Source organism: Nelusetta ayraudi, unplaced genomic scaffold (assembly GCF_046127955.1).
Source record: "Nelusetta ayraudi isolate G7.1 ecotype Tasmania unplaced genomic scaffold, CSIRO-AGI_Nayr_v1 ptg000011l, whole genome shotgun sequence".
Taxonomy (NCBI): domain Eukaryota; kingdom Metazoa; phylum Chordata; class Actinopteri; order Tetraodontiformes; family Monacanthidae; genus Nelusetta; species Nelusetta ayraudi.
In genome coordinates, this window is record NW_027466061.1 from 13,593,663 (window position 1) to 13,618,674 (window position 25,012).

Here is a 25,012-nt window from a genome sequence, read left to right on the forward strand (position 1 = left end):
TTTGTAAATGTACCTTTTTATTTTTTTTTATCCAAAAATGACCATGTGCCTCAATTGGTCCCACCAGCCCTCCCTGAAGCAGCAGGACGTTTGAATTTTACGCACTGTGTGTTTTTCCAATAAAGCAGGTGGTTCACCACGAATGAGCGAGACAAGCCGGGCACAGTCCACACAGTTTGAAAGCTGAACAAGTCTTACCTACCACGCTTTCTGGTCTGTTGCTGAATCTTCCAAACACATCTTTTGACTTGAGCCTTTGAACACCCTCTTCAATGAAAAGACTTCGAACGCTGAGTTAGTTTTAGTTCTGTTTCAAACGTTTGGCCTTTCAAAACAGAAACTGATGAGCTTTAATGGAAACATGAATCCTCACGGTGATCAAGACGAGAAGGACACTTTGGAGAACACGGTTTGAAATGATGTGAATCAGGTCACAGAATCTTATTCTCTCTCTTCTGGTCAAAGTGCTTTTTGTTCTGCAAGTTCAACTGTACAGTATTAACATGGTTCTACACATTGTTTAGAGTAGCATGCTGGAAACTCACAGTAGAGTCCTTTTTTTATTCTTCTAAAGACAGGCCTATACTCTTAGAGCTATGTAAATGAATGCGTTTATTTTTCTGCAAGCTCACTAATAAAAAGACATCACTTGGCGTCACAGTGGGAATTAAGGTCTGAACGGAAGAGACTGGCCATTGACAAGGTTTAGGTGTCCGTCAGGTTAGAGCTGTTTCAGTGTATTCGATGTCAGTGTCAGGTTTTTTTTTTTTCTTCCCCTAAATGTGAACAACCAAGAATTACAAAGAGCTTGTCGACTACTTCATCAGAGCGTCGTCTCTCTGCCGATTCAAAACTAAAGCGGGTGGCGGAGAGTTATGTTGGGTTGAAGTCTGGCGAGGCTGCGTGAGACACGGCGAGCACGCCCTCGGCTGCCCCCTGGCCGAGCTCGGCGCTGCGGAGGCCGCTGTAGAGCCTCTCCTCCACGCTCAAGGCCAGCTTGTCCTGCAGGGGAGCCTGGGACAGGATGGCCTGGCTGCTGTTGTTGTTCCTGTTGTCCACTCTCGGGTCCATGTTGCTCCTCGGCGCCATCGTGGCGGTCGGGGACGGTGGGTTTGTGCTTTCTGTGTAGCTCCCAGTGGAGTCACGGAAGCCTGGTCGGCCGGACTCGTCCTCCATCGCCGTTAGTGCCTCGCCTGCCGGGGCGCCCCCTGCAGCCCCTCGGCTGAAGGCGGCGTCCTGGCTCCCGCCGGCCTCTTGGGCCGCCTCCTCGCACGCCGCTTCCTCGTCGGCTGCGCTGGCGATGCGGGACAGCGTGCTGTGGTACCGGGTGTCCAGGGGGTAGCCTGCGCTGTCGCCCCTCCGCAGCGGGGTGAACCGCTGCCTCTCCAGGGACGGGGAGTACCTGCCGGCGGCGCTTGACCCAGGGTCGCTGTATTGCTTGTGCCTCTGCCACTGTTTGCGCAGGTGAACCCTGGAGCGGTGCCTGCAGCGCAGCGGCGACTCCTGCTGGTCGAAGCGCGGGTCGTGCCGCAGGAACTCGTTGAAGAGGGCGTCCGTCTTCTCGTCGATGCTGTAGTCGCGGCGGCGGAGGCGGGGCGGGGGAGGGCCGGCGGCCGGCGCGGCCGTCTTCATCAGCGGGGACGGGTGCAGTGGCTGCGGAGGGTCGGGGGGTTTCTGAGGGGCGTGGCGGCCTTTCAGAAGGTGGTGCGGTTCCTGGAGGGCAGAACACTGGCTGCTCGGGGCCGACCTCTCCTGCTTCTCCCCCGGCCCGGCCGCCATCTCGTCCTCCAGCTCCTCCTGGAACACCCTGGTCTCTACGCTCTCGCACACTGAGCCTTTCCTCCCCGAGCTGGTGAAGAACAGCCTCCTCTCTGACGCCGTCTTCCCCCGGGGGGCGCCGGGGGTGGCAAAAATCCGCATGTCCTCCGGGGCCTTGGACGGAGCCTCGATGGAGGCGTAGCCGCTGTCCATCTGGAGCAGTTTACGGTTCCCCGCCTCGGCCTCCCCTCCTCCGGCTCCACCTCCCGCCTCGCCGTCTCCACCAGACGCCCCTCTCGCCCCACCCTCCGAGTCTTCCTCACCTTCGGGCTCGTCGTCCAGGTCTTGTGACAGGCAGCTGTCCAGGGCGGAGCGAGCTCCGGCTCCGCCGAAGGACGAGACACTGTCGGCGTCGCTGCGGATGGACTCACGGTCGGTGCTGCTCTGGTCCGAAGAGGCGTACTGCTCCAGGGAAGCTCGCAGGCTCCAGATGTCTCTGTAGAGGGAGGGAGGAGCCTCCGAGTTCTCCTGGCGAATCAGGAAGGAGAGGGACGAGCCCGAGTCAGCCCTTCCTCGAGCCTCAGGCTCTAGTGCCACCTCATCTACATCGTCCACCTCCGTCTGGGTGTTTTTCCTCACGTCTGATGTCTGGACTTCTGTCTTTGCACCTTCGGCTTGCTTCAACATCTCATCAAATCGTTCCTGCATGGCGCCGTCTTGTTGCTCCCCAGAAAAGTCCTCCTCTTCCCCTGGCTTCAGCTCCACCCTGGTGGCCTCTGTTCTGGCAACATCCTCAAACTTCATTTTTTCTTCTGCTCCTACTCCATTGCTTGGGTGCTGTCTCTGCTTCTCGGCGCGGCAGTCATTGCCCAGAGAACAGAGTTCCTCTCCTCCTGCGACGCTGCAGCCACTTCCGACCTCCGCCATGGCCTCCAGCTGCAGCCTGTGCAGAAGGACAAACAGCGGTGTAGGAAGAGGAGTGAGAGGGGACAGAAAGAAGCCATCTACTGATGTCTAATAGATGTTGACGTGGGTCTGCCTTTCCTACTGCAAGCCGATCAGAGCAGAGCCAACTAAAGGCGATTTTAACCCGGGTCGCTCGCAGAGTCCTTTGACGCTGGTTGATGTGGGTCGGTGAGCCTTTCCCACTGCCACCAAATGCCCATTCTTAGCAGGTTTAACAGGGTTTTTTGGCTAGTGGGAAAGCGGCTTATGTCAACACTAGACCCTCTTTAAACAGAGGGGGAGGCCTCGGACACCAACTCTCTTTCTTTCTCGCTTTGAGGACACTCCCCAGACAATTTAACCATTCTTCACACCTTCATGCTAACGACTCACGTGATGGCAGGGCAGGAAAAGGAGGCCCATCAATGGGTCGTCAGATTGACCATGCACGTGAGCTTCACTCTATTAGCATCATCAACACCTTGATCAACAAATGTGTTTGTGGGGGTTTGTACTGTACCTGCTGAGAAAGACTGAGTCGGCCGGCTGGGACAGGGACTCTGCGGAGAGGGACTGGAGCATGCATGTCTGGATGGAAGTGTGCGGGATGGATTCCATGAGCTGATCACCATGAGGAGACGATTCGTCCTCAGTGTGATCAGTGGTTTCACTTGCTGCCCTCTGTCTCTGGAAGGGCCTTCGCTTTGGGGATCCTGGTGGAAATTTTAATGAAACGATAGTGGCGAGCCGGAGGTTATGAACTTTTCAAGCACCGGTTAATGTATTGGGGAACTCGAGAGGAGCGAGCGAGGAATCTGAGATGACATTTGTCCCAACCTTTAGCGTCCAGACTGGCAGCCCGGTGACCGCTGTCGAACTTCCACCGCTTAAAGTAAGGCCCCGCCCCTTCCAGGCTTGCATGGCGCCGCAGTTTGGAGAGGAACTGCATCACGGAGGTTTGGCCTGGAGCTGGAGTCGACTCTCTTCTCATGGCCCTTTTGCTCTCAGCCTCTGCCCTGTCCCTGACAGCCTCCATCTTACAGGGGTGGGTGAGGGAGGGTGATGAGACATTTAGGATTTGTCAAGGCAAGCTCGCTAAGATGAATCGTGACGTGCTGAGGCAAACCCCCCCGCCCCAACACGCGCACACACACACACACACACACACACACACACACACACACACACACACACACGGGAGGACAGCAGTTTGTCACTCATGCTGTGACGATGACTGCTGTTGGAGTGGGTGAGGGTGTGCAAGTGTGAAACGACGCAAACAGGACAATCTGTCTGTGGAAAGGCGTCTCTGCTAGACGCTGGTTTTATTTAAAAAAAAACAAAAAAAAAAAAACATTTCCATGCAGAATTTTGGGTATGATTTAAAGCTGAAAATAGAAAACTGTGATTTGACACCTCTCAATGTCATTCTTGAGAGACTGGGGGAATTATGCAAATGCCATTAGCAAGAACATATTGAATTTGCCTGAGAAAAAAATCATCTCAGCCTCTGCCAAAGAAGTGATGAAACAAGGCATTAGCAGAGCTGAGAGTTGTAAATGTCGTTTTCCAACCAAGCTGTTTGCAATATAACACCTTGCCTACATAGACATTCTTTCTGGGGAGCTTGCATGCATGTGTCTAGATGAACTAATCAGGTGCTCTGTGACATTCTGAAGCCTTTTTGTGCCCGTCAACACTCACAGTCAGGGACCGTTTCTTTACAGCTGTGGAGGCCTGTCGAGGTCCCTGGTCCAGGATGGTGGAGTGGTGTTGGTCTCCAGGCAGACCTCCACTCAGATTGTGTCCTTTCCAGTCAGGGACTCTCCTCTCAGCAGGCTGCAGAGGCAGGAACCACGGCAGGTTAGACAGACTTCATCTCCCACAGCACCTGATGAAAGGATGGCTGCCTGTCACTCACCTGGTAGATGGCCAGGGGCAGTTTTGGGGCTGAGGTCTCGCTGATGTTGACCGTGCTGCTCTCCGTCGAGTCGCACTCCATGATGGTGAGAATTTTCAGGTCACATGGGGCCGGCGGCAGGTGGAGGTGAGTCAGACGGGCCTTTTTCAGGTGGTGGAAGTCTCCCTCTGTCAAAGTGTACCTGCAGAACAGCGTGCGGTGGTGTTCATCAAGCTAGATGAACTGCTCTCCATAGTTCCATTACTGTGCAACACTTTACTTTGTTTAATAGTAATCTGTCTCCTGTTGGTTCATTCTTTCCTCCTTATTGCTTGCTCCACTTTTCAATAAGTGTGTGCTTAAACACACAGATATGGAATGTAGCCCTTTGTGATGCCACAATGGCACCTTGATTTAAGTAGCAATATCATCAGTGAGGTGTTCCTTCCACTTTCTGATACCACTTTGCAACTGCCCTTTTTGTCTCGTTCTTAACATTTTGAAGCTGCATCACTTTTGGCAGGAAGTTGTTTGTGTTTGTTTGTTTGTTTGTTTTGCAAAGCTGTCCCACTGAAGTTAAATAAACATCTAAAAATGGGTAAAATATGAGGGCTTTCATTTTGAGAAAGCCACTTGGTTTGAGCTGTGATGACTTCACAGTTTTGAAACCAGTTGTCACAGTCACTGCTACCTGCGAGATTTGTCCTGAGTGGCCCTGTCCTGTTCATAAAGTGCAGATTCATTGAAGGAGACTCTGCGGCCGGTCGAGCCGGTGGAGACAAATCGCTCCGACTCTCCATCGTGGCAGCTTGTAGCTGAGAGAGCATCGCATTCGTCCAGATGAATTGTGATCTCTGATCAATTGAGCAGAAGGGAGAGACGTCAGGAGAGATGATCATGGACCTCAGAACACGTTGATGTAGACTTTATAAAAAAAAAAAATAAAACAGCCGGTCTGACCTTGAGTGGGCTGAGAATCCTCAGCGTAGGTGGTGTTGGTCTTCTCGAGGTCATCGCTGGCTCTGCAGGGAGACAGGAGAGTTACCGACTGTAATTACGGCACAGAGTCTCTGACTTTGGCAGCCTGCGCCGTGGGCTTGCAAACAGACGGGATCGGGCAGGTGCCACGGGGCACACAAACCTGGAGTAGCGTCGTCCCCCGATGCAGCAGCGGTGACAGAAGAGGAGCAGCAGGGAGAGCAGCACCAGCGTCCCCCCGGCAAACACGCTCAGTAGCACCAGCAGGAGCACATAGTTCTCCGCCTGGTCTGCCGACACAGGCACATCCTGCTGGAGGACAGAAGCATCTAGTGACCTTGCACTTTGATACCATCTTCCTCGTCGCCATCTGTAAATCTGAGTTATTTTAGATATCAAATGCCCAAAATTGTTATATTCCTTTTTTTTATTGACTCTTTATCATGTCATGCAACAGATCCTTTAAAAGAGAGCCATTTTAAAGTTACACACAGGGCCGTTAAGAACCAAAATAGTTTATTTGCATCCTTCTACCATGTATCTAATGCAATTTAGTCTGATAGCTGATGTGACTATAGAGCTGCTTGCCTGGTTTCTGTCTTCTTCCCCTAACTGTTTCTATTTTTATACAATTTTCTGTGACGGAGGAAAAAAAACCACAAAAAAAGCTATTAACAGTGAGACTGAAACCTCACTTTTAAACCTCAAGAAGCCACAAACCAAACACACATACACACACACACACATACACACACACGGGATCTCAAATGTCGGCGTTGTTGTGAGCTCCTCTGCATTAGTCCTGCTGGGACAGTAATTGATTCTTCACCCTTTCGAGCTGCACAGCAGAGAGAAATCTCCCCGTCACATTACACTGTCAGATAAGCGGCGTAATATTTAATAAGGAGTGTAATTAACACTGAAACACTTTCTCGAGTCCCCGCTTTCCTCACAGCCATTCCTACACACACTTACATCCATTCCGTCTGCTAACACCAACACACACCACACACCACACAGAGAGAAAAGAGAGGGACGTTAGACAGTGCAACTGGCCCCTTCTCTACTCACTCTGATTAATACTCTTGGTCCTGGCTGAGTGAGCATGGGGGATGCTAATCAAAACGTCAGCGAGACCCTTAATTCAATTTCCCAGTTCCTTTCAATGAGGGGGAAATGAGGCCTCCATGGGCTAAAAATGGAAAATGGAGGAGGATGAGGAGGATGCAGACACACACACACACACAAGCAAGCCCCACACCAGACTTTCCTGGCTCCTCCTCAGACACCTGCTTTCCACTAAGTCTGAAAATGAGGAGTCCCCTATTCACCATCTCAAAGGCGATGCTTTGCTTTTTGCACAGTGACAGGTGAAAATCTTCCAGTTTTGGCTGAGATATACATGTGGAATCTACTTGATAAATTTCCTCATGATTCCTCCACCTTACATCTTGTGATTTTATGTTCTGCAGTTGGGCCAAAGTATTAAATCTGGGTTTAGTTAGAGCCCCAGTCCCTGCAGCCTCGTTATAAAAATCTACTTTATCGATTAACCATGATATGAAAATCCAGTCCGAGGCAAACAGGTGCCTCATCTCCCTGCGCAAAGACAGATTTAACCGTCCCCGGTGATCACCACCACTGGCTTAGCTATGCTCCATGAAACACAAAGCCAGCGACAAACTTGCCACTGTTTTCATGCTAAATCCTCTTAGGACACAGATTTAGGGAGAGCTTGTCTCCTGCTCCACGTGGATTGTAATACCTGGGAAAAGTTAACTCTCTGTGGGGTTTTTAGTTTGCTTGTTTGTTTTCTTCTTTTGGAAGAATTTCTGCTTGATCCACACATGCTAAAGAAGTTGTCGTTTGTCAGATGGCGACGTCCGGCCTCGGTGATGGAGTTTGTGTTGTGGGTGTGGGGCTGAGTGCGAGCAGAGACAGAGGAACATACTCACCGTGGAGCTCTCCGTTAGACTCGTCAGAGAAGGCAGATCATTGCTCATGGTCCAGGCCAGCGTGAGGGAACCTGCCAGGGTCACACACAGGTGTCACTTCTTTCTGGACCAGCTGTTTAAAGCAAACTTGTCTCTGTTTTCCTCACTCACCCATTTGGTATTTCAGAGAATGAGTTTTGTGGATAGGTTTCTTAACATGTCAACACGCCTGTGGTGGCTCACCATAATAAAAAGGATCTCCTCTCAAAATGTGCCCAATAGTTTGAAACAACATGTAAGCCACCATGAAATTAATAAATGCTAGCTGATTCTTTTTGGGATGTCTTTACTGTGCAATTAATTTTTTAGTAATTCATTGTGGAAAAAAATGAGGAGACGCATATTGAATTGCTGTGAGTAAAGTGCTTAAATCTGTTAATAAGACTGTGTTCTTGTGAGATGCTCTATTCTCTCATATTTCTCAGCTTGCCACGGCCACCATGACAATGAATGTTTGTGTGATGTGCCCTTGGCATTGCAAAGTGACACAAACATCCCGACATGTCAAAAAAAATCTGCTTCATAAATCCCTCCATCATATAAACTCATTGATTAGGGCTCGACAAACTGGATGAAGACTGGCGCACGCGCGTGCACGCACATGCATTCGCTGAAATGCAGAGAGTCAGGCTTGTCACGGAGGAGAAGCTGCTTATTTACACAGGGTACAGCTTGTGTAACATCAATCCATTACCGCATTCCTTACACATACTGGGAGCACTGCTGCACACTCCCTCTCCATGTGAGAGTCATGTTTTATGTAATATCTCATTCATACGAAGCGCTCAAGGTAACTGTGACGAGCTCTAAATAGCAAGAACACATCAACAATAGAGAGCTACACACACATACACACACACACACACACACACACACACACACACACACAGGGTCGTGAGAACATTTTGTGCTGTATAATATTTGACGTGACTTATGAAAAAAGGTTTTTTTTGGGGGGTTTTTTAAATAAAGATGCTTTGCACCATTTTGATATATGGTCCTTTTGTACAACAATCTAAAGTTATTGGGACTGCGGTGCACACAGCAGCATTGATATAGACTAGAATTGAAACTTAGACGAGTTTCTGCCTCTGTGACAACAAATCAGGTCTGCAGATTGGGTTGTCCACAAGGAAACATGAGAAGCCACCATATGTAAAAACAGATATTAAAGAACATTGACAGTTGATGTGGATCACATTGGTTGTGTCAGGTTTGCTCATTTAGTTAATTTTATTTCCATACTTATAATTACTTTAGGGTAAATTGGAATTTACGAGAAAAGCGCTCAAATTCTGTCTGCATTATGATTCCCCCCCCCCCCCCCCAAATTTAGCATTATTTTTTTTATTCTGTTGTATCCTTTTTTCTGAATAAACATTATATATTTGAGATTTTTAATTTTATTTACTCAATAAGGAGTGCAATTAACAGTGAAACACATCCTCAAGTCATTGCCTCCCTCACAGCGATTCCGACACACGTTCATCCATCCTGTCAGCTGACATGAATACACAGCGCAACTGCCCTTACACACTCTGATTAATATACTCCTAGCTGAGTGAGCTTGTGTGATCTTTATCAAAACTTTTTTTTATTGTTCTTTTAAAATTGTTAATTATTTGTGCTTTATATTTTTCAGGTACAAAATAAAAAATAAAACAATGAAGTGATTGCAAATCAAAAATATATACAATTCAAACAGATGAATGATAACAATTCAAAACACAGGTGAAAAGTGTGTGTGTGTGTGTGTGTGTGTGTGTGTGTGTGTGTGTGTGTGTGTGTGTGTGTGTGTGTGTGATCATGCGCGCGCGCGACACACATCCTTGCATCACTTCCCACTTTATCCATGGGCATGAGGTGGACGCCAGGGATTAGACGGACACAGCGACAGACGGAGCGAACACACACACACACACACACACACACACACACACACACACACACACACACACACACACACACACACACACTTTCTGCTTCGTTCCATCACTGGACTGTGATGCTGTTACACCTTTACAAACGTCACCAGTGCTGCTGCAAAGAGGAAGAGGAGGGAAAGGTGCTGGCAGATGTTGCCCAGATGTTCTGTGTATATCTTACGGTCTATACAGGCGGTGTTACAGCAGCAGCAGCAGCAGCTTCCCTACAGCGACCCGCTGCAGCCGGCGGCGCTCAGTGGCAGCATCAGCAGCATCAGCATCAGCAGCGGCAGCAGCCTCAGCATCAGCACCAGCACCGCCGCTGTCTTCCTCTCTCCTCCGTAAACCCGCCGATGGGGGCTGTCCCGCATCTCCGCGTCGTCTGCTCTCAGCCTGCGGGCGACAGATCAGGCTGAGGCGTCATCGCTCTGGACTCCCTCGCCAGAATCAGAACCACCACCACCACCGTCCGTCTCACGCAAAACCAGATGCAGCGATAATCTAGCCAGCCGAGCCACAGTCACCTATCCCTCGCAGTCTTACATAATAAAATAGTTGCACATCGTGAATCCCATCGATGACCCGCTCCGAGCCGGGACTCACCTGGCTGTAGAGTCGGTGGGCAGCGGAGGTCCACAGGCAGCCCGGCCCGTCTGCATACTTTAATTTGGGCTTCAAATAACGGCTGTAGTTATGAATGAAACCACACGCGATTGGACACACCCACCGCCCGCTCCCGACGCGTCACGTGACCATCGCTGACGATGGCGACAGTGCTGATGAGGAGGAGGAGGAGGAGCGGGGGGGGGGGGGGGCGAAGGAGAAGGAGGATGGAGATGATGGTGGTGGTGATGATGATGCGAGGACGAAGCCTCATCCTCATTCACAGCTGCTGTTCTGAGAGATAGAGGGTCGATCATCGGTCTTTCTCTCACTTATTTTTATGGAATCGATATCGACATTTTTTCATTTAAGCATTTTAAGATTTTCTCCCTTCGCCGGCTTTGAGCCTGTTTCCTTGCCGCTTGAGAGGAGACGCAAAGAAACCGTGAATGCAACTGCAGCTCCAGCTCAAGCCACGCGATGGCGGCGTTTCGCAGTCATTTTAACTGTTGAGTGGTACAACTTGGGCACGCCGAAGTGAACAGTGTAGTCTCAAAAAAAACAAATAAATGTACATTTAGACTTGCTCGCACAAATGACAAGCACACAGTAATTGCAGAATTAGCTTTTACATTTCCGCTCTTTTTTTCTTTTCTTTTTTCCTTTTTTGGGGGCGACAACTGATCCATTCTATCAGTCCAAGTGTCCCAGTCATTTCTCAATGACCCATGAAATGACACGGTGGAGTCCGCTTGATAAAGACGCCGTGTTGACCCACTCTGTCTATGTCAACATCCTGGGTCTGGTCTGTCTCTGCAAGACATACATTGCACATGGCTTTATCGTTCGGCGATAAGTTTCCGCTTTCCTCTCACTTGTAATATTTCTAATTTCATAATGAAGATAAAATGATCTTAATGACAACAATACAGTTGCTGGTTTGATATGCCGCATCACATCATGTCAGCGAAAAAAGGGAAATTCAAGAGGCTCAGTTATGTAACATCAGATTCAGAAATGATAAGGAACCTGACAGAAACTTTGGCCCGTGACTCATGGAATCCATTTTCTCTTTCTGTTTTCATAACGACAAGAGCAACATTCAGGGTCAGTGATCCTCCCCTTCGCGCGGACAAACCGCTGTTAAAACGACGCACACTTTCCAGACGCATTCCTGCAATTTCAGGAAGGAAGTTAAAAACATACCAGGCATTAAAACATCTGGGAAACGTTACGGTGCGGTGCGTGGGAGGGAGAAATGAGGAGGCGGGAGTGAGCCCTCGCACGGCTGACGTCAGAGCTGCGTCTGCGCGCGCTCCGGATAGCAGGACATCCTGTGGAATTGTTCTCGGAGGCGCCCAAAGAATGCAAAGCAGCCACCTCCCCCATCTCACGTCTCGTCTGGGTGAAATGGAGGGGTGAGGGCGGGTGGAGTGGGGACCGAGGGGAAGACTGTGGGGGAGGCACAGGGTCTCCGTGAAAGCCTCCCTGGAACACTGAGTTCATCAACTCATTTGACAGACTAAACACCAGCGCAGGACTGACGCTGGTATGGAATTCGTTGTGAGCCTGCACCCTCACATATACCTCTCATACCACTGCGGTTTATCTATCAGGCATGCTCGGGCAAGAGCCACAGAAACAAGTGGAGATGACGGCAGAGAGCAGAGCAGTGGAAATGAAAAGCAGGGATGGGGGTCTGTACAGGGTGGTCCTTCTCAAACGCAATGAGACTGGGGTTTGTTTTGGGGTGTGTGTGTGTGTGTGTGTGTGTGTGTGTGTGTGTGTGTGTGTGTGTTGGGGGTGGGGGAGAGTAGAATAAAAGACAGGCGAGTGACGCAAGCAGGATGGAGTGGGGAGGGGGGGGTTGCTATTTTTAACCACCATTAAGAGACACATGAGCTGCATTTCTCTGCCCTCCTTCCTACGTCACGTTACTCCACGCCAGTCCTCTTCCCCCTCCCTCATCATGTGACAGGTGCAGCCCGAGACCCTGCGATGGACCAGAGGCAGGACAGGAATACTAAACAGCCGGGGAGGAGAAAGGACTGGCGAGCACAAAGGAGTGGTTAGAGCCTGTCTGTGACAGGGATGCCGCACTGCCGCATCTCTGTGTATGTGTGTGTGTGTGTGTGTGTGTGTGTGTGTGTGTGTGTGTGTGTGTGTGATGGGTGGGGGAGATAGACTGGTTGTCGTGTTTCATACAGCTCAAGCAAGCCAAGTACCTGCTGGGGTATCTACCCCTCTGAAAATAATCCCATTCCATTTTATTAGAAAATCAGAACCTAATTGTCTGACATCATCCTGAGAAACATGAAACATAGATGGCCAACAAACTCAATTTCATCTCCAGCCGGATTGTGCAAAGTGAAATGGTACAGCCACACAAACACAAGTGGCCAGTAAATTCATACACAGTCTGTTTCACCCAGTGACTCAAAGTCAGTGATTATCATGGGAGCTGGAAATCTGCACAGAGCTCCAGAGGAGTTCACAGGGATGTATGGATGCATTTCACATCAGGCTTTACAAGGCTGTGCCTTCTGAGTATGCCTGCGGACATTTTGTTATCATGACATCCTGTACAAAATGTTTCGAGCTCTCTACAGATTGCATCATTTATGAATGGAGAGTGAGCAGCAATAAGGGGTGGGACCCATGTGTGCAAAGAGGGTTTTGATTGGAAGTCACCGGCAGACTTGTGTCGAGACTCTGCCACTGATTGGCCGTGGGCTCTAGTGGGCGGAGCCTGTCCTGGCAGCGTCTAGGTGTTTTACACTCGGAGTAGTGCAGTTTCTGTCACAGGCAGGGAGAGGAGCAGCTGCAGTCTGAGGTTTGTGAGAGATACATTGATCTTCATTTCGAAACCACATCCTTGGAGTTTTCCCAGTGGAACAGGGAAGCAAAAACTGGGCTTTCCTCTGATCTCCATGAGTGGCGGATTTTTCATTTAACATGTGTAACGAATGGAGTGAGGGCTTCAGTAGCCTCATCCTGAGTCGGTCTCCATGCTGCAGGGCTCAGGTCTGAGCTGCAGGCTCCACCATGCGTTTGTCCATCACGTCCACCACCGGCAGCCTGCTGGAGCTCACAGTCACCCAGGGAGAGAGCGTGGAGGAACTGAGGACACACATCTCCAAGAAGCTCAGGCTGCAAACAGACAGGATTGTCCTCTTACACAAGGACAGGTGAGTTCGTAAGGGTAGACCTCCTTTGACCTGAATATATTTAGAGTTACAAAATAAATAGAAAAAAATGTATAAATATTCTTCCTCATTTGTTATTTCACATAATCAGTTAACACGTGTGTGTGTGTGTGTGTGTGTGTGTGTGTGTGTGTGTGTGTGTGTGTGTGTGTTGTAGGCAGCTGACTACAGGCAAACTGCAGGACCTGGGCGTAACAGACGGCAGCAAACTGATCCTTGTTCCTGTCATTGAATCTGGTTTGGTTGTAAGTAAGCCGATGACACAAGCTAACACAAGAAAACTGGATTCTAAGCAAATAAACATGTTCTGCTTTTTTCTGTTAGTGTTCAACCACAAGGCCAGAGAGAAACCTGATGGATGTTTTGGAATGTTTATCAGACACTCAGGTAGCAGTTCAACTCCATTTGCTTGCTGTAATAAACTTTTGTCAGTTTAGACTTGGTCAACTTATTATTTTCCTGTTGATGTGAAAGCTGTATTTGTCTGTAAAGTCTTTAGAGTTTTATTTTGCATCATATTCCCTGACATGCTTTTCAGTTTACATTCTGAAAAGGAAAAATACGTGAGCATGCTTTTTACACACGGTGTCAAGAAAAGACATTTTCTTCCCCCATCTGCAAGTCATATGTGTTACTGCTGTTATGCGTTACTACATCTATATCTGCACCAACTCTGTGCCAAGTGGCCAGGAACAATTCTCAGAAATCATGAATGAAAGCAAAAGTGTCTTGATGACTCTACTCTAAAAACTCTTAAATCAAATGTTCAAGAAAAGTTGATGTTGATCCAAAATCAGCCAGGTACACTTTGTCAATGGCAGTGATGTCATTGTCCCTGCTGGACATTAATGAAGGATTAGAAGGATTTTTAAACTAAATGTGTTTATGTGTTAAAATCTATTGCTTTAACTTTTTTTGCTTTTTTCATGAACTACTTTTTTCAACATATTTTTTTAAAAAAGGATTCCTCTCTTGCAGATCAGTGAATTTCTGTCTGGGCGATGTCCTCTGACTGTTAAACTTGCAGTCGGTTCCCACATGATGTATGTGCAACTCCAGCTGTCAGCAAAGAATGTGTCAGAGCTCCAGAAAAACCAGGACCTCAGAGCTCAGAGCAATGCTCGAGCTCAAACAGCTCCACCCACAACAGGGATCAACCACCCCAAGATCAACATTCCTGGAGCTGCTACTTTACCTGCTTCCCAAACCAATGGACACTCAAATTCCTCTGACTCTTCATTTGCAACCAAATGTAGACACGGATCGTCAGCAGGTACCATTTTTCATGCTGAAACCTGCCGCCACAGCTCGCCACATCAGCCCAGTCCCAGACACTCAACACACCCAACATTTCCCGTTACTGCAAACCTTCCTTCAGCTTCACCGTATACCCATCCCAGCTGTCCACTTCTGGCAGCCACACCAGTCTGCACACCAAGGACCATGAGCGGACAACAGAGCCCAACTCCTGCTTCCTCTGTTGAAGAGGTTTGCATCTTTGTGGTAACGTCTGCATGTTTGCATGTCAGAGCAGCTGAATGGACAAAAGTAAGCTGCTGTGGAGCTACTGGAGTGTTAAAGTTTTTTCATAGATGTAGTATGGATGTAGTATGGATGACTCCATGCCATAATCAATGGGTTGTCCCCTTTCTTGTTGCTCAGGTTCAAGCTTTTTTCCCCGCAGAGGTGTGCAAGCAGCCAGGAGCAGTCATAGACAGTTTTATGAGCCACTCTCCGGGTGTATTCTCTGGGACTTTTTCTGGTAGGTTTACATCTGGGGAACTATATATATCTATATATATATATATATATATATATATATATATATATATACATATACATATATTATCAGATACATGATGGCATTGTCTTCATTGTGGTGCGTCAAACAACCAATCCCGACAGCTCTCTGTCCAATGAGGTAATTTATTAGGGACTGAGCCCCAGTGATAGACAGGGCATAGACCTTAATTAGTTAGTAATTTTTCTTCTTCTTCTTCATTATCATCATCCTTGGCTTTGAGCCCCAATTTGGCCCCCTGAACATGCTCCAAAACTCACCACATTTTGAACACATGTCAAGACACTCACGTGTTTGTCTCATTAAGGCCTACTATTTACCAATTCACTCACATATTTTTATTTTACATCATGGTTAGATGTAAAACCCTAAGTTAATAGGCTACATATATATATATATATATATATATATATATATATAGTTGTATATATATAGTTGTATATATATATATATATATATGACTAATAGGTATTATTAGTAATATATTACTTATTACTTAGGTAATAAGTTCATATTTCAGGCACTAAACATGCGTCAAAACTCCTCAAATTTGCCAAACAGGTCCAGACAGGCGAAAGATTTCACTAACATGAGGAGTGAACCCACTAGTCTCTACAGCAGCATCGACAAAAACATAAACACCCACCCAGATTTGTGCAACTGTTTTCCAGTAATGCAAAGGTAAAAAAAAACGTCATTAGTTTGTCTGATTGAGGCCTCCGACTGGTACGGTCATGCCACAGAAAGGTTATTGAGGGGTTTCGAGGTGACAATGCCAGCGGCATTGATGGCAGGTGGTGGCAGGCGTCGACATGCCACGGCAGGCCACAGCAGGCTCAATCCCTTGAAGGCTACCTGCAGCTTTAATTTTAAATGGGCTTTTCTTCTCTTATTTCTCGCTGTCTCTTCAAAACACCAGGAACTCTGACTCCCGAGTGTCACACTGGCACTGCTGTCAGGCATTCTCGTCGAGGTGTCAACATCATCCTCCAGATCCTCGGTGACCTGCTCCGTGCTGCCTACAACCAAGGAGGCCTGCTTGCTCATCCCCACTGCCTTGCCTCAAGCACCACGGGCAGCCTTCTTACCACAGTGGATCAAACCCAAGGAAAAGGCAAAACACCGCAGAGCCAGTTGGCAGAGCAGAACAATGAAACCTCAGGTGTGTCTTTTTTCCTAGTTATTTTCAGTTTTGTTTGTTTCCCCCCAGGTATTGGGGTGCTGTAGCCTTTAGTCACATTTTTAAGTTGTTGATGTGGCTGCCTGCCTATGTCAGGGGTCCGAGCTCCAGAGCTGCATGCAGCTAGTCAGTCATTCTGCAGCACTGTTAAATCGTGGCAGAGAATATAGCTTGAGACCATAACATGGATTCTTCATATAGTTTTTTTTTTAAGATTTAGCAGCATCAAGTGGTAAGAAAAAAAAACAGCAAGTATGATTAGTCCCAATCTCGCAATCCCGAAAATGGAGCATACCGAGTCAAAGGAGTGATTGCAGCACGTTACCCTTCAAACTAGAAGGATTTATTTCTCATTAGATAATAAATGTTGCTTTACCCTGGCCTATATGACATCAATTTAACTTCTTATAATAAAATGATTGCATCTCTCTATCTTTTATCATGAAAAATCATCCCAATGTAATTTTTTTCTCCTTTTAAAAAAATATACAAATTGTTGATTGCATTTTGTTCTTCTTTCTCTTTTGTAGGTGAGGGAAGTGCCATCCCCAGCTCATGCAAACAGGAAAATCACAACTTACACCATAAACTAGAGCGCCTACAGCTTCTGATGCATCAGAGGCGTCTGCACAAGCAAACCCGCAGGAGCTCAAGAGTCTCACAAATATCTCACCCATATCACCAACATCACAACAGATCTTAGTTTTTTGGACCAAGAACAATCTGGCGACTCTGACAGCCATCTAATATGTGAGGTGAAAATCAATCAGGGAAGTTCAAGGACTAACCATGGACTTTGGATTGGTTAAAGTGATGTACAACAGAGTGCATGTGTAGTTGCCATTTATGGGCTGAGCTTAAATCATCCTGAAGAATGTAAACATAAAAGCTCCAAATAGTCGGATTCACTGTGAGTGTTCATGGAACATAATGCTTCCCACTGTTATGTAGCATGGTGTACAAAAATAATTCTAAATGTGTAACTTATCTTTAAGGCTTGCACTTTTCTTTTTCACCCTCCTGACTGTACATTCATATGTTCTAATGCCTTAACCTTTGTCTATGAATATGAGTAGCAAATGTTTCTTCTGTGACAAGAACTGCAGTGTGAGAAGACTTTTTTGAACATTAAAGGAATTGAAAAATTCATAGTGTTGGTCTACATTTAATTCAGATATGATATAGGGAAATGATGGTAATGTGTTAAAGTTGTGTGTTCACATTTTTCATACATTCATCTTCCATACTCGCTTCTTCCCGAGCTCAGGGTGACAGGGGTCTGTTGGAGCCTATCTCAGCTGTTCACATTTTTCAGACAAAGCTTCTTGTATGTTGTCTGTGGTGGCTGAGGCAACCGGACTAGACTAGAAAAACCAGTCCAGTAGCCTCAACTTAACCCACCTGCACTTTCTGAATGTTTGTTCCCATGTCAGTCTAAATGAAATACCTTTAACCTTGTTTATAACTTTCCTTGCCAACTTGGAGCAGTGTTGGTAATATGATGGTGTGTGAAAGGAAGTCTTTCAGTTTCCCTACTCTGGAAGAGTAACTGTAAGAAGAATAATCTAACTCAATATTAAATAAACACAAATTAATATAAACATAAATAACTTAGTATTCTAACTCAATGTTAGCAGCTTGTAGTTGCCCTATTCAAATTGCTCGCATGCAATTAATAAATGATCTTAGAATTAAAAATTAGCTTTAATCCATTAAACGTTCCAACTATCAATGTAAAATACAAATTCACTTTTAAAGTTTTAAAGTCAAATTTCACCATTTCATTTAAATAAACCTAAGTAGCTCATTGGTTTTAATGAATAAAGTCCGCTGTTCTGGGCGACCAGTGTTGAAAAGCCAATGTTCCACATTCACATGTATTTCGAATCCACATCTTCTTTTTCCCTTAATTCCTCTAATTTTCAGGGAATACTTCCTCAATATTCTATTGTCTGTTCACTTTCACAAGGGTTCCAGCGCCACCCGCCACCGCCACAGATTTGCAGTTTGGGGTAATACGCCTGCAGTGCCAGGGTTGGCGCTGTGACCACTTGACGGAAGACAAAACACTAAAGGAAGAAGTCCAAGCACTGAAAAGTAGAGCGCGCGTTCGCTCAGTCTCAATTGAAGTGGAAGCCCCCAGCGTCCAGTCTCCTTGTCGTCAGCTGCGCGAAGGTAAAGGGCCTTTGACTCATTTTCATTTGTTTTTTTTCTCCTTTGTCCATTTCCAATGTCTTGCCTATGCATTTGAACGCGTATGTATACTCAAATATATTTACGTTGCTGTGTTACGTTTACATTCCGTTTGCAACGGATTCAGGGTTGAAACCGTGCCAACGGCTCTTTTATGGTCGTTACCGACGTCGACTTTGGCTTTTTAAAATTCCTCACCGCGCCTATACGTTTTAATCACACTGTCGCGTCAAACGCGGGGCGGTGGGGAACCTCTTGAAATGTTGGAACCGTCGTCCTTCAAAGCTATCGCTTTGTCGTTCGAAGAAACAAAAAAGCAGAGCGCGGAGCTCGTGGTATCAAAATGGCGCTGAGAAGAAATGTGCGAGTGGAACCGTTAGCTGAGGCGAGCTAACGGTTCCGGCGCTGCAGCGGCATCGCCTTGTACGGCCTGCGGCCTAGCACCATGTGTGGGACCACCTGTTTTGAAACGAGGCCCAGGCTAGGCTCAATAATGAATTTAAAAAAAATACACAAGCTTTCTACAGATATCGGCGAGAGTTGCATTCACGTAAACCACGTTGGGAATTCAGTCGTTTAAACGATTGAATCGATGACCTACTTTTGTGCGTTGTACCGTGCGCATGGGCGAACAATACGCGCAGCTCGGAATGCTAAGTGGGAGGGGAAGGCCTCCGATCGCTCTTCTCTCCCCCACCCCCAATTAGTTTCGTAATCGGTATTTTAGCAGTATTTAACTCATATCTATCCGTTTAAGCTTTAATTAAAGATGTCGGACGAGGGTAAATTGTTCATCGGAGGACTGAGCTTCGAGACCAACGAGGACTCACTGGCCGCGGCCTTCGGCAAGTACGGGACCATCGAGAAAGGTCAGTTTTACCAACAAAAAAAACAAAGCAAATTATGAATGTTTGCCCGATGGGTCGCGGTTTTTTCTTGTAATCGTGCCGTGCGGGTTTATTCAGCTGAAAAATTCTCCGGTGTTTTTGCTTGATTTCAGTGGACGTGATCCGAGACAAAGAGACGGGACGGTCTCGTGGTTTCGGCTTCGTGAAATACAACAACGCCGAAGATGCTAAAGACGCCATGACGGCGATGGATGGAAAGGTAGTCGCTGAGCAACTCTGCACTTAAATATATCTACTTTGGCATGTTTTAGCGGCCCTTTCCAACGTTATTGGACTATTTGCCCGCCATTTTTAACAAGGTCCTTTTGAAAGCTGACTTGAACTTTATTGTGTTGCAGACTTTGGACGGACGTTCTATCCGCGTGGATGAAGCAGGGAAGGGTTCACGGAGGCAAAGCGGCCAGTACGCAAGCCGAGGTGGGGGACGTTTCGGTGGCGGCAGCCGGGGCCGAGGTGGGCGAGGTTTCCCCAGAGGTGGAAAAGCCAGCTGTGGTGTTTGTTTGTTCTTGGATGTCTTTGATCCCTTTTTTTTTTTTTTTTTTTTTTTTTTTTGTGCCATTTCAGGCAACTACGATAGGAACTTCGGAGACAGATATGACCGAGGGTTCAGCAGCGGCGGCGGCGACAGGGGCTACAGTGGTGGTGGTGGCGGCGGCGGTGGCGGCTACAGAAGTGGCGGCGGCAGCGGGGGATACTCCGGTGGCTACAGAGATAATAGGTAGGGGGCAAAATTTGAACCTCAACCACGTTTGCAGTGCTTCGTTTGTTACTATTCTGAAATTAAATGTGTCTCTGTTTTCATTTAGCAGGAGCCAGGGTGGATATAGTAATGAACGTGGCTACCGCGATTATGAGAACTATGGTAAGCATCACTTCCATGCATTTGACTTGTGTATGTAGACTTATGTTGGGGCTGGGTTTTTCTTTGTTTTTCAAAAAAAACCTCATCAAATCCACTCATTTTGATCAAACCATTTTAAATGTTGCCAGCGACACCACACTGGTTTGGCTGCCTAAACACACAAGACATCACCTTACATTAAGCTTAATATTTTTCCACAGCCCCAACATATAACAAGTTTTTATTTATTTTTTTTAACCCGAGCCCTAGCTGATTACATCTTCATGTCCAGTTGCCAAATTCACTAGCCCTCTTCTGATGTGGCTGGTAACTATCAGACATGGTTTCCTACCACTCCTATTGCAAACAAAATCTTAACTGGAACCCTTTCGTGCCAAAATAAAATAGGGAAGGTTTTTGGACTGTCCATGGTGGGTTTTGAAGGGGGTATGTTGTTAAAAAAACTCAAGTGTTGGAACTTTCAGTGTCTTTACCTGTGCGCCCACTTCTTATCCTCAGCTCAACACGAGTAGACATCTCCCTGATTCAAGATCATCACTTGGCTGGCTGTATTTCAAAGATGCGCTCCTCAAGAAAAAAATGTCCACGTGTTGCTGACCTTAGTTCTTTGTAGTTTTGTTGTAGTTTATCTAGCATCTTTAAACAAATGTAGCCATGGGTTCTGGTCATTCCTTAAAAAAAAAAAAAAAATATGATTCAAATTCAACATTGTTAAAAGTTAACGGAATTGGAATTCGTTTTTCTCAAGTCGTTGCAAGCTAGAAAGGCCTCTGATCTAATTATCAATCTCATTATGGGATCAAATGACTGTCCACGTGACGTTAACGGGCCAAAAAGCGCTGCTGAACATTCTCTGTCCAGCAAGTCCACCAAGTCTCTCCTGGTATTGACTTTCTATTTGGGTCTTTTTTTATATCTAGAAACGAATACACACACTTCTCAGACAGGGCTTTATTTTTTTTTCTTTTTTGCTTCCCCTGTCGGTCTGACCGAACTACCTCTTGCCAGGTTTTATACCGAGTGAGAAAAGACCTAATCTTATTATAGGGGATTTAAGGCTAAATTCCATTTTTACTGTTAAAATAGTTTAGTTAAAGCTCCTTTGTGTTCAATTTCCCAAAAGAGTGAATTCCTTTCAGACTGGTGAACTGCGCCTCCGAAGTGGCCGGCCGTTCATGAAGTCTGTCCAAGGTATCTTCTGTGCTCTGCTCAACATCTGCATTTTAAATGTGCTTGTAAGATGGACTAATCTTGTTTAAGTGATCGAAAAATGTAACTCCGTTTCTCCAAAGTAAAAATATCCCAGTTCGGGGAACGGTTTTGTCCTTTATGTTCTTTGTATGATCAATTTTTTTTTCTTTGTCAGTTTGGCTTCATGGAGCCTATTAAAACAGACTGTGGAAAATAACGTCTTCTTGCCTTTCAAAACTTGTCGTAGGGGGGAGATTAATCTTGAGAGAGACTGACTGACCTGCTCGAAACAGTGAAATTAAACATGGATTTCTTTGGATGGCTCGTATAATTGGCCATAAGCTCATTTAAAAGAAAACAAGCTGTAATTGGGTTTTCAAGGAGTCCACTGAACTTTTCCTACGGTTATGTATAAAATCTAAGGCTTGGTGACTCTTGCAGGACCCGTAAGCGATTCCAAATCCAAGTGTTTTGACAGGCAACCTTTTCTTGGAGTGCATTGATCAAACCTCCAGGGAGGTTTGAATAATGAGCCTGCGAAAGTGCAGCATGCAAATGCTGGGAAAACATCAGTTGGTGTCTGGTCATGTTAATGCTTCATTACGTTCAAGAGGTCAGCTACTTCAATAACCTACAAGTCCTTGGAGAGTGAAACGTTGCGCCTACCAACAAGTGCTCCTCAGAGATGAAAGCTGCTCTCTTGCCTAGCTCATATGTGGAGAGAGTAGGCCAGTGCACGTGAGGTAAAAAAAATCTCCTTTTGTTTTGCTCACATCCTTCAAACTCAGTTCTCATTGTTTCCATGAATACCTTCCAAGTAGCCGTACTTAGCGCTTTGCTTCAACCGTTGCCTACAACATGTCATGGCTCCTCTCCCAATCTCTGATTCGTTAAAGTCCTTTGAGAATTGATCCTCAGAAGCTCCCGTGGATTGTACTGTGCCCCTCCCAAGTCCACCACGGAAAAGCACTGGTTTCAAAAGCTGGGGTAGTTTTGTGTCCAGTCCACTATTGCTCACTTCACTAGTCTAAGATTTTCTCCAGTAATGTTCCACCGCAATCCTAATTTGATCTGCAACGTGTATAGTCTGAAACGAGTTTCTGTTCCCTTGCATTTGTAAGTGGTGAGTTTCAGAGTCATGATTCAGGTTGCATGCAATGTGAATTGTTTGTGAAGCCAGTAGATATTTTCTGGTCCTAATCAATTTCTCCTTCTCTAGGTTAAACTGGGGCGAGAGGTCTGATGGGATCTCCTCTCAGCTGAGGTGTGCAGCTGTTGTGCCAGTGTGGTGGTAGAGCAGATGGACCACTTGGAGGATTTATCTGGTAACCTTCAGCTTGATCGCACAGTAGTTCTTCCTTTTTAGGAATTAGTTTCAAATCGTGTCAAAATTTGACCTGTACGGGGGTTTGTTTTTTCAGGTCCAGTGTAGTTCAGCTTGAAGCAGTGGCTACACGGTGGATGGATATCTCTGACGTTACAGCACACAGAAGAAGGTGGAGGCTTTTGGGAATGATGAACATTGGCTGTAAACTAAATGGCTTGATCTTTTTCTGGCAAATGCAAGAGACGTTTGCTTATCTAGAAATAAAACAGTTTGAATGAAACCTGCACCCTGCTGTTATTACTGTGCTATGTTGGGTTATTTTGTGTTTGTTTCAGTCTTTGCTGCTGTCAAACAGAGCTACAGTGCCATAACTAAACCGAAGCCACATTTTAACATAGATCTAGTCATTGACAAAGGATGAAAGCATGTTCCTCTTGGTCAAGCTGAAAAGTTGTATGCTAAAGCAACAACTTATGCCCAGCCTCCCCTTTCCAAAGAAGTGTTAAGCTTTGAGCCAAAAGCACCATTATCGCACTTACTTTTATACTTTTCTTTTGTCTACTCATGTTTTTTCCCCAAATATTTAGAGTGCTGTGTTTTTAAATTAATGTCATAAATTAGTAGTAACAATTTTTGCCTTCTCAATCTTGTAGGATGTTTTTAACAAGTTGTGAAGTTTTAAAATCTAGTAATTATGATATATATATATATACATATGAGTCTCTGTTGACTAACGAGTTGGTTGTTTCATGGTGAACGGTTTTATTTATGTTCCTTTTGTTGCAATAGAATTTTTTTTTTTTTTGATATGAGGAAGTATTTCCCTAAATTTCAATGCAGTATGGCATAATTAAAAATTGTGTTGAGAAAATTTGTTTCCCCCTATACAGAATTGCGATGGCTTTTGATGTTTCTTTTTTTTTTTTTTTTTAAATATGTGATCTCTAGTAACATATTCCCAGAAACTTTTTTTAATCGAGGTTAGTAACGCTTGTAGGTTGGGAGAATCCTGGGCCTGGTACTGTCAGGTTGGTCCATGAGCATTCGCAGTCCACAATGAAGGCAAAATCTTGTTCACAACATAACGTATGATAAGGTGAATGATTTACTTGGGTCCATGGTACATTTGAAAGTGGCAACACTTCCGCATCTGCACAAATAACTAACCAATCATTCCTATTTGCCAAGAAGAGAAAACAGCCTACTATTTACACAAGTCCTTTAAAATACTGATAGCTTAAAATATCGCTGTTCCAAAAAGCCTATCCCCCATTGTCCTGTTTTAAAATGTTCAGCAGCATGTTGATTTCAGGATTTAGTGAAAACATGAACACACAGATTGATGGTGCGCTTCTGCAAGCTGGTGAATGTGCAGGTGTGCAGAAACTCTGCTTTGAGCTGCTCTAACCAATGTCACACAAGAATTAACCCCCACAAGCCAAATCCTTATCACTACCCTACAGGATTTCTGTTGCATACATACACTGGACATGACACTGGAGGTCGAGCATTTCGCCGACAAAGTCTCGCGGGTATCAGTAATCGGGTTTGAGGCCCATGGATGCACAAGCCAGGCCGGAGGCCGCACTGACCTCATGGATGTGTCATTCCTTCTATCTACGAATGGCGACCTTGGACGTCAGCTCACGTGTATGTTCTTCAGCCGGAAAGCCCTTCTCGCCATCATTAGGCCAAGCAATGGACTAGAACTGGATACTGGACTGGCAAGGTACTGCAGCAAAATAGTCCCATGGTCCCAAAAAGCCCCCATAGACCACAATACAAAAAAAGACACATCTAAAACGGCTGATAGGACGACTGTGACCTGAAGTGCGGTTCACAGCAAATCTTTCTATTGCAAATTTTTTCAGTCATGGACTTTTTTTGCCTTTCAAAAAAATGATAAAGGCCAGAAAATCACAACAAAAGGGTTTATTCCCACCATGATGTCATGGCGTTGCATGTGCTGCTGTGTCTCAGCTCGCTCTGATCGGCTGATGCGTCCTGATGTATCATGGGAGTTACAGTGGCATGGTGTGAGGTGCATGCACACTCTATACGCCCTCTAATGCGGGAGTCAAAAACGTTCTTGGGTCATATGTTATGTGCTGGGGAGCAACTTTTGTCAAATTAATGCGCCGCCATATTGGAGGTTGTCGGCCTGGGCCGAGCCCTTCCCCATTTACTTACCACAATACTGTTACACCATACCTTGAAAACAGGCTGACGGGCAAGATTAGC

General features: G+C 46.1%; 3 protein-coding genes across 17 annotated transcripts; 2 read left to right on the forward strand and 1 right to left on the reverse strand.

The window, feature by feature from the left end:
- Window positions 1-295: 295 nt before the first annotated feature.
- cbarpa (CACN subunit beta associated regulatory protein a) lies at window positions 296-10,357 on the reverse strand. 3 transcript variants are annotated; one of them, XM_076021174.1, is made up of 11 exons: window positions 10,104-10,357; window positions 9,682-9,893; window positions 7,537-7,607; window positions 5,745-5,893; window positions 5,564-5,625; window positions 5,295-5,457; window positions 4,625-4,805; window positions 4,408-4,542; window positions 3,541-3,739; window positions 3,224-3,416; window positions 296-2,701 (listed from the first exon to the last, which is right to left on the reverse strand). In XM_076021174.1, exons 3-11 carry the CDS (start codon window positions 7,582-7,584, stop codon window positions 874-876), a joined length of 2,958 nt encoding a protein of 985 aa, XP_075877289.1. In that variant the 5' UTR covers window positions 7,585-7,607; window positions 9,682-9,893; window positions 10,104-10,357; the 3' UTR covers window positions 296-873. The 3 variants fall into 3 exon arrangements, with proteins under 3 accessions (XP_075877289.1, XP_075877291.1, XP_075877290.1); XM_076021176.1 differs by having other exon boundaries at window positions 5,745-5,890; window positions 10,104-10,356; XM_076021175.1 differs by lacking the exon at window positions 10,104-10,357 and having other exon boundaries at window positions 9,682-9,913.
- Window positions 10,358-11,554: 1,197 nt separating this feature from the next.
- LOC142885076 (midnolin-B) lies at window positions 11,555-17,439 on the forward strand. 7 transcript variants are annotated; one of them, XM_076021186.1, is made up of 8 exons: window positions 11,555-11,652; window positions 12,082-13,291; window positions 13,467-13,554; window positions 13,634-13,696; window positions 14,288-14,857; window positions 14,972-15,071; window positions 16,030-16,272; window positions 16,821-17,439. In XM_076021186.1, the coding sequence occupies exons 2-8, from the start codon at window positions 13,149-13,151 to the stop codon at window positions 16,991-16,993; spliced, it is 1,380 nt and encodes a 459-aa protein (XP_075877301.1). In that variant the 5' UTR covers window positions 11,555-11,652; window positions 12,082-13,148; the 3' UTR covers window positions 16,994-17,439. The 7 variants fall into 7 exon arrangements, 5 of the variants coding, with proteins under 5 accessions (XP_075877301.1, XP_075877303.1, XP_075877300.1 ...); XM_076021188.1 differs by lacking the exon at window positions 11,555-11,652 and having other exon boundaries at window positions 11,984-13,291; window positions 14,288-14,582; window positions 14,688-14,857; XM_076021189.1 differs by lacking the exon at window positions 11,555-11,652 and having other exon boundaries at window positions 11,986-13,291; window positions 14,288-14,582; window positions 14,688-14,797.
- An 874-nt stretch (window positions 17,440-18,313) lies between these two features.
- On the forward strand, window positions 18,314-23,051 carry cirbpa (cold inducible RNA binding protein a). Of its 7 annotated transcripts, XR_012926243.1 has the most exons (8): window positions 18,315-18,465; window positions 19,241-19,352; window positions 19,484-19,590; window positions 19,730-19,844; window positions 19,956-20,109; window positions 20,198-20,253; window positions 22,664-22,769; window positions 22,866-23,051. XR_012926243.1 is itself a non-coding variant. In XM_076021193.1 (7 exons), the coding sequence occupies exons 2-7, from the start codon at window positions 19,253-19,255 to the stop codon at window positions 21,398-21,400; spliced, it is 540 nt and encodes a 179-aa protein (XP_075877308.1). In that variant the 5' UTR covers window positions 18,315-18,465; window positions 19,241-19,252; the 3' UTR covers window positions 21,401-21,661. The 7 variants fall into 7 exon arrangements, 5 of the variants coding, with proteins under 5 accessions (XP_075877305.1, XP_075877306.1, XP_075877308.1 ...); XR_012926242.1 differs by having other exon boundaries at window positions 18,314-18,465; window positions 19,730-20,109; window positions 20,201-20,253; XM_076021193.1 differs by lacking the exons at window positions 22,664-22,769; window positions 22,866-23,051 and adding an exon at window positions 21,393-21,661.
- The last annotated feature ends 1,961 nt before the right edge of the window (window positions 23,052-25,012 follow it).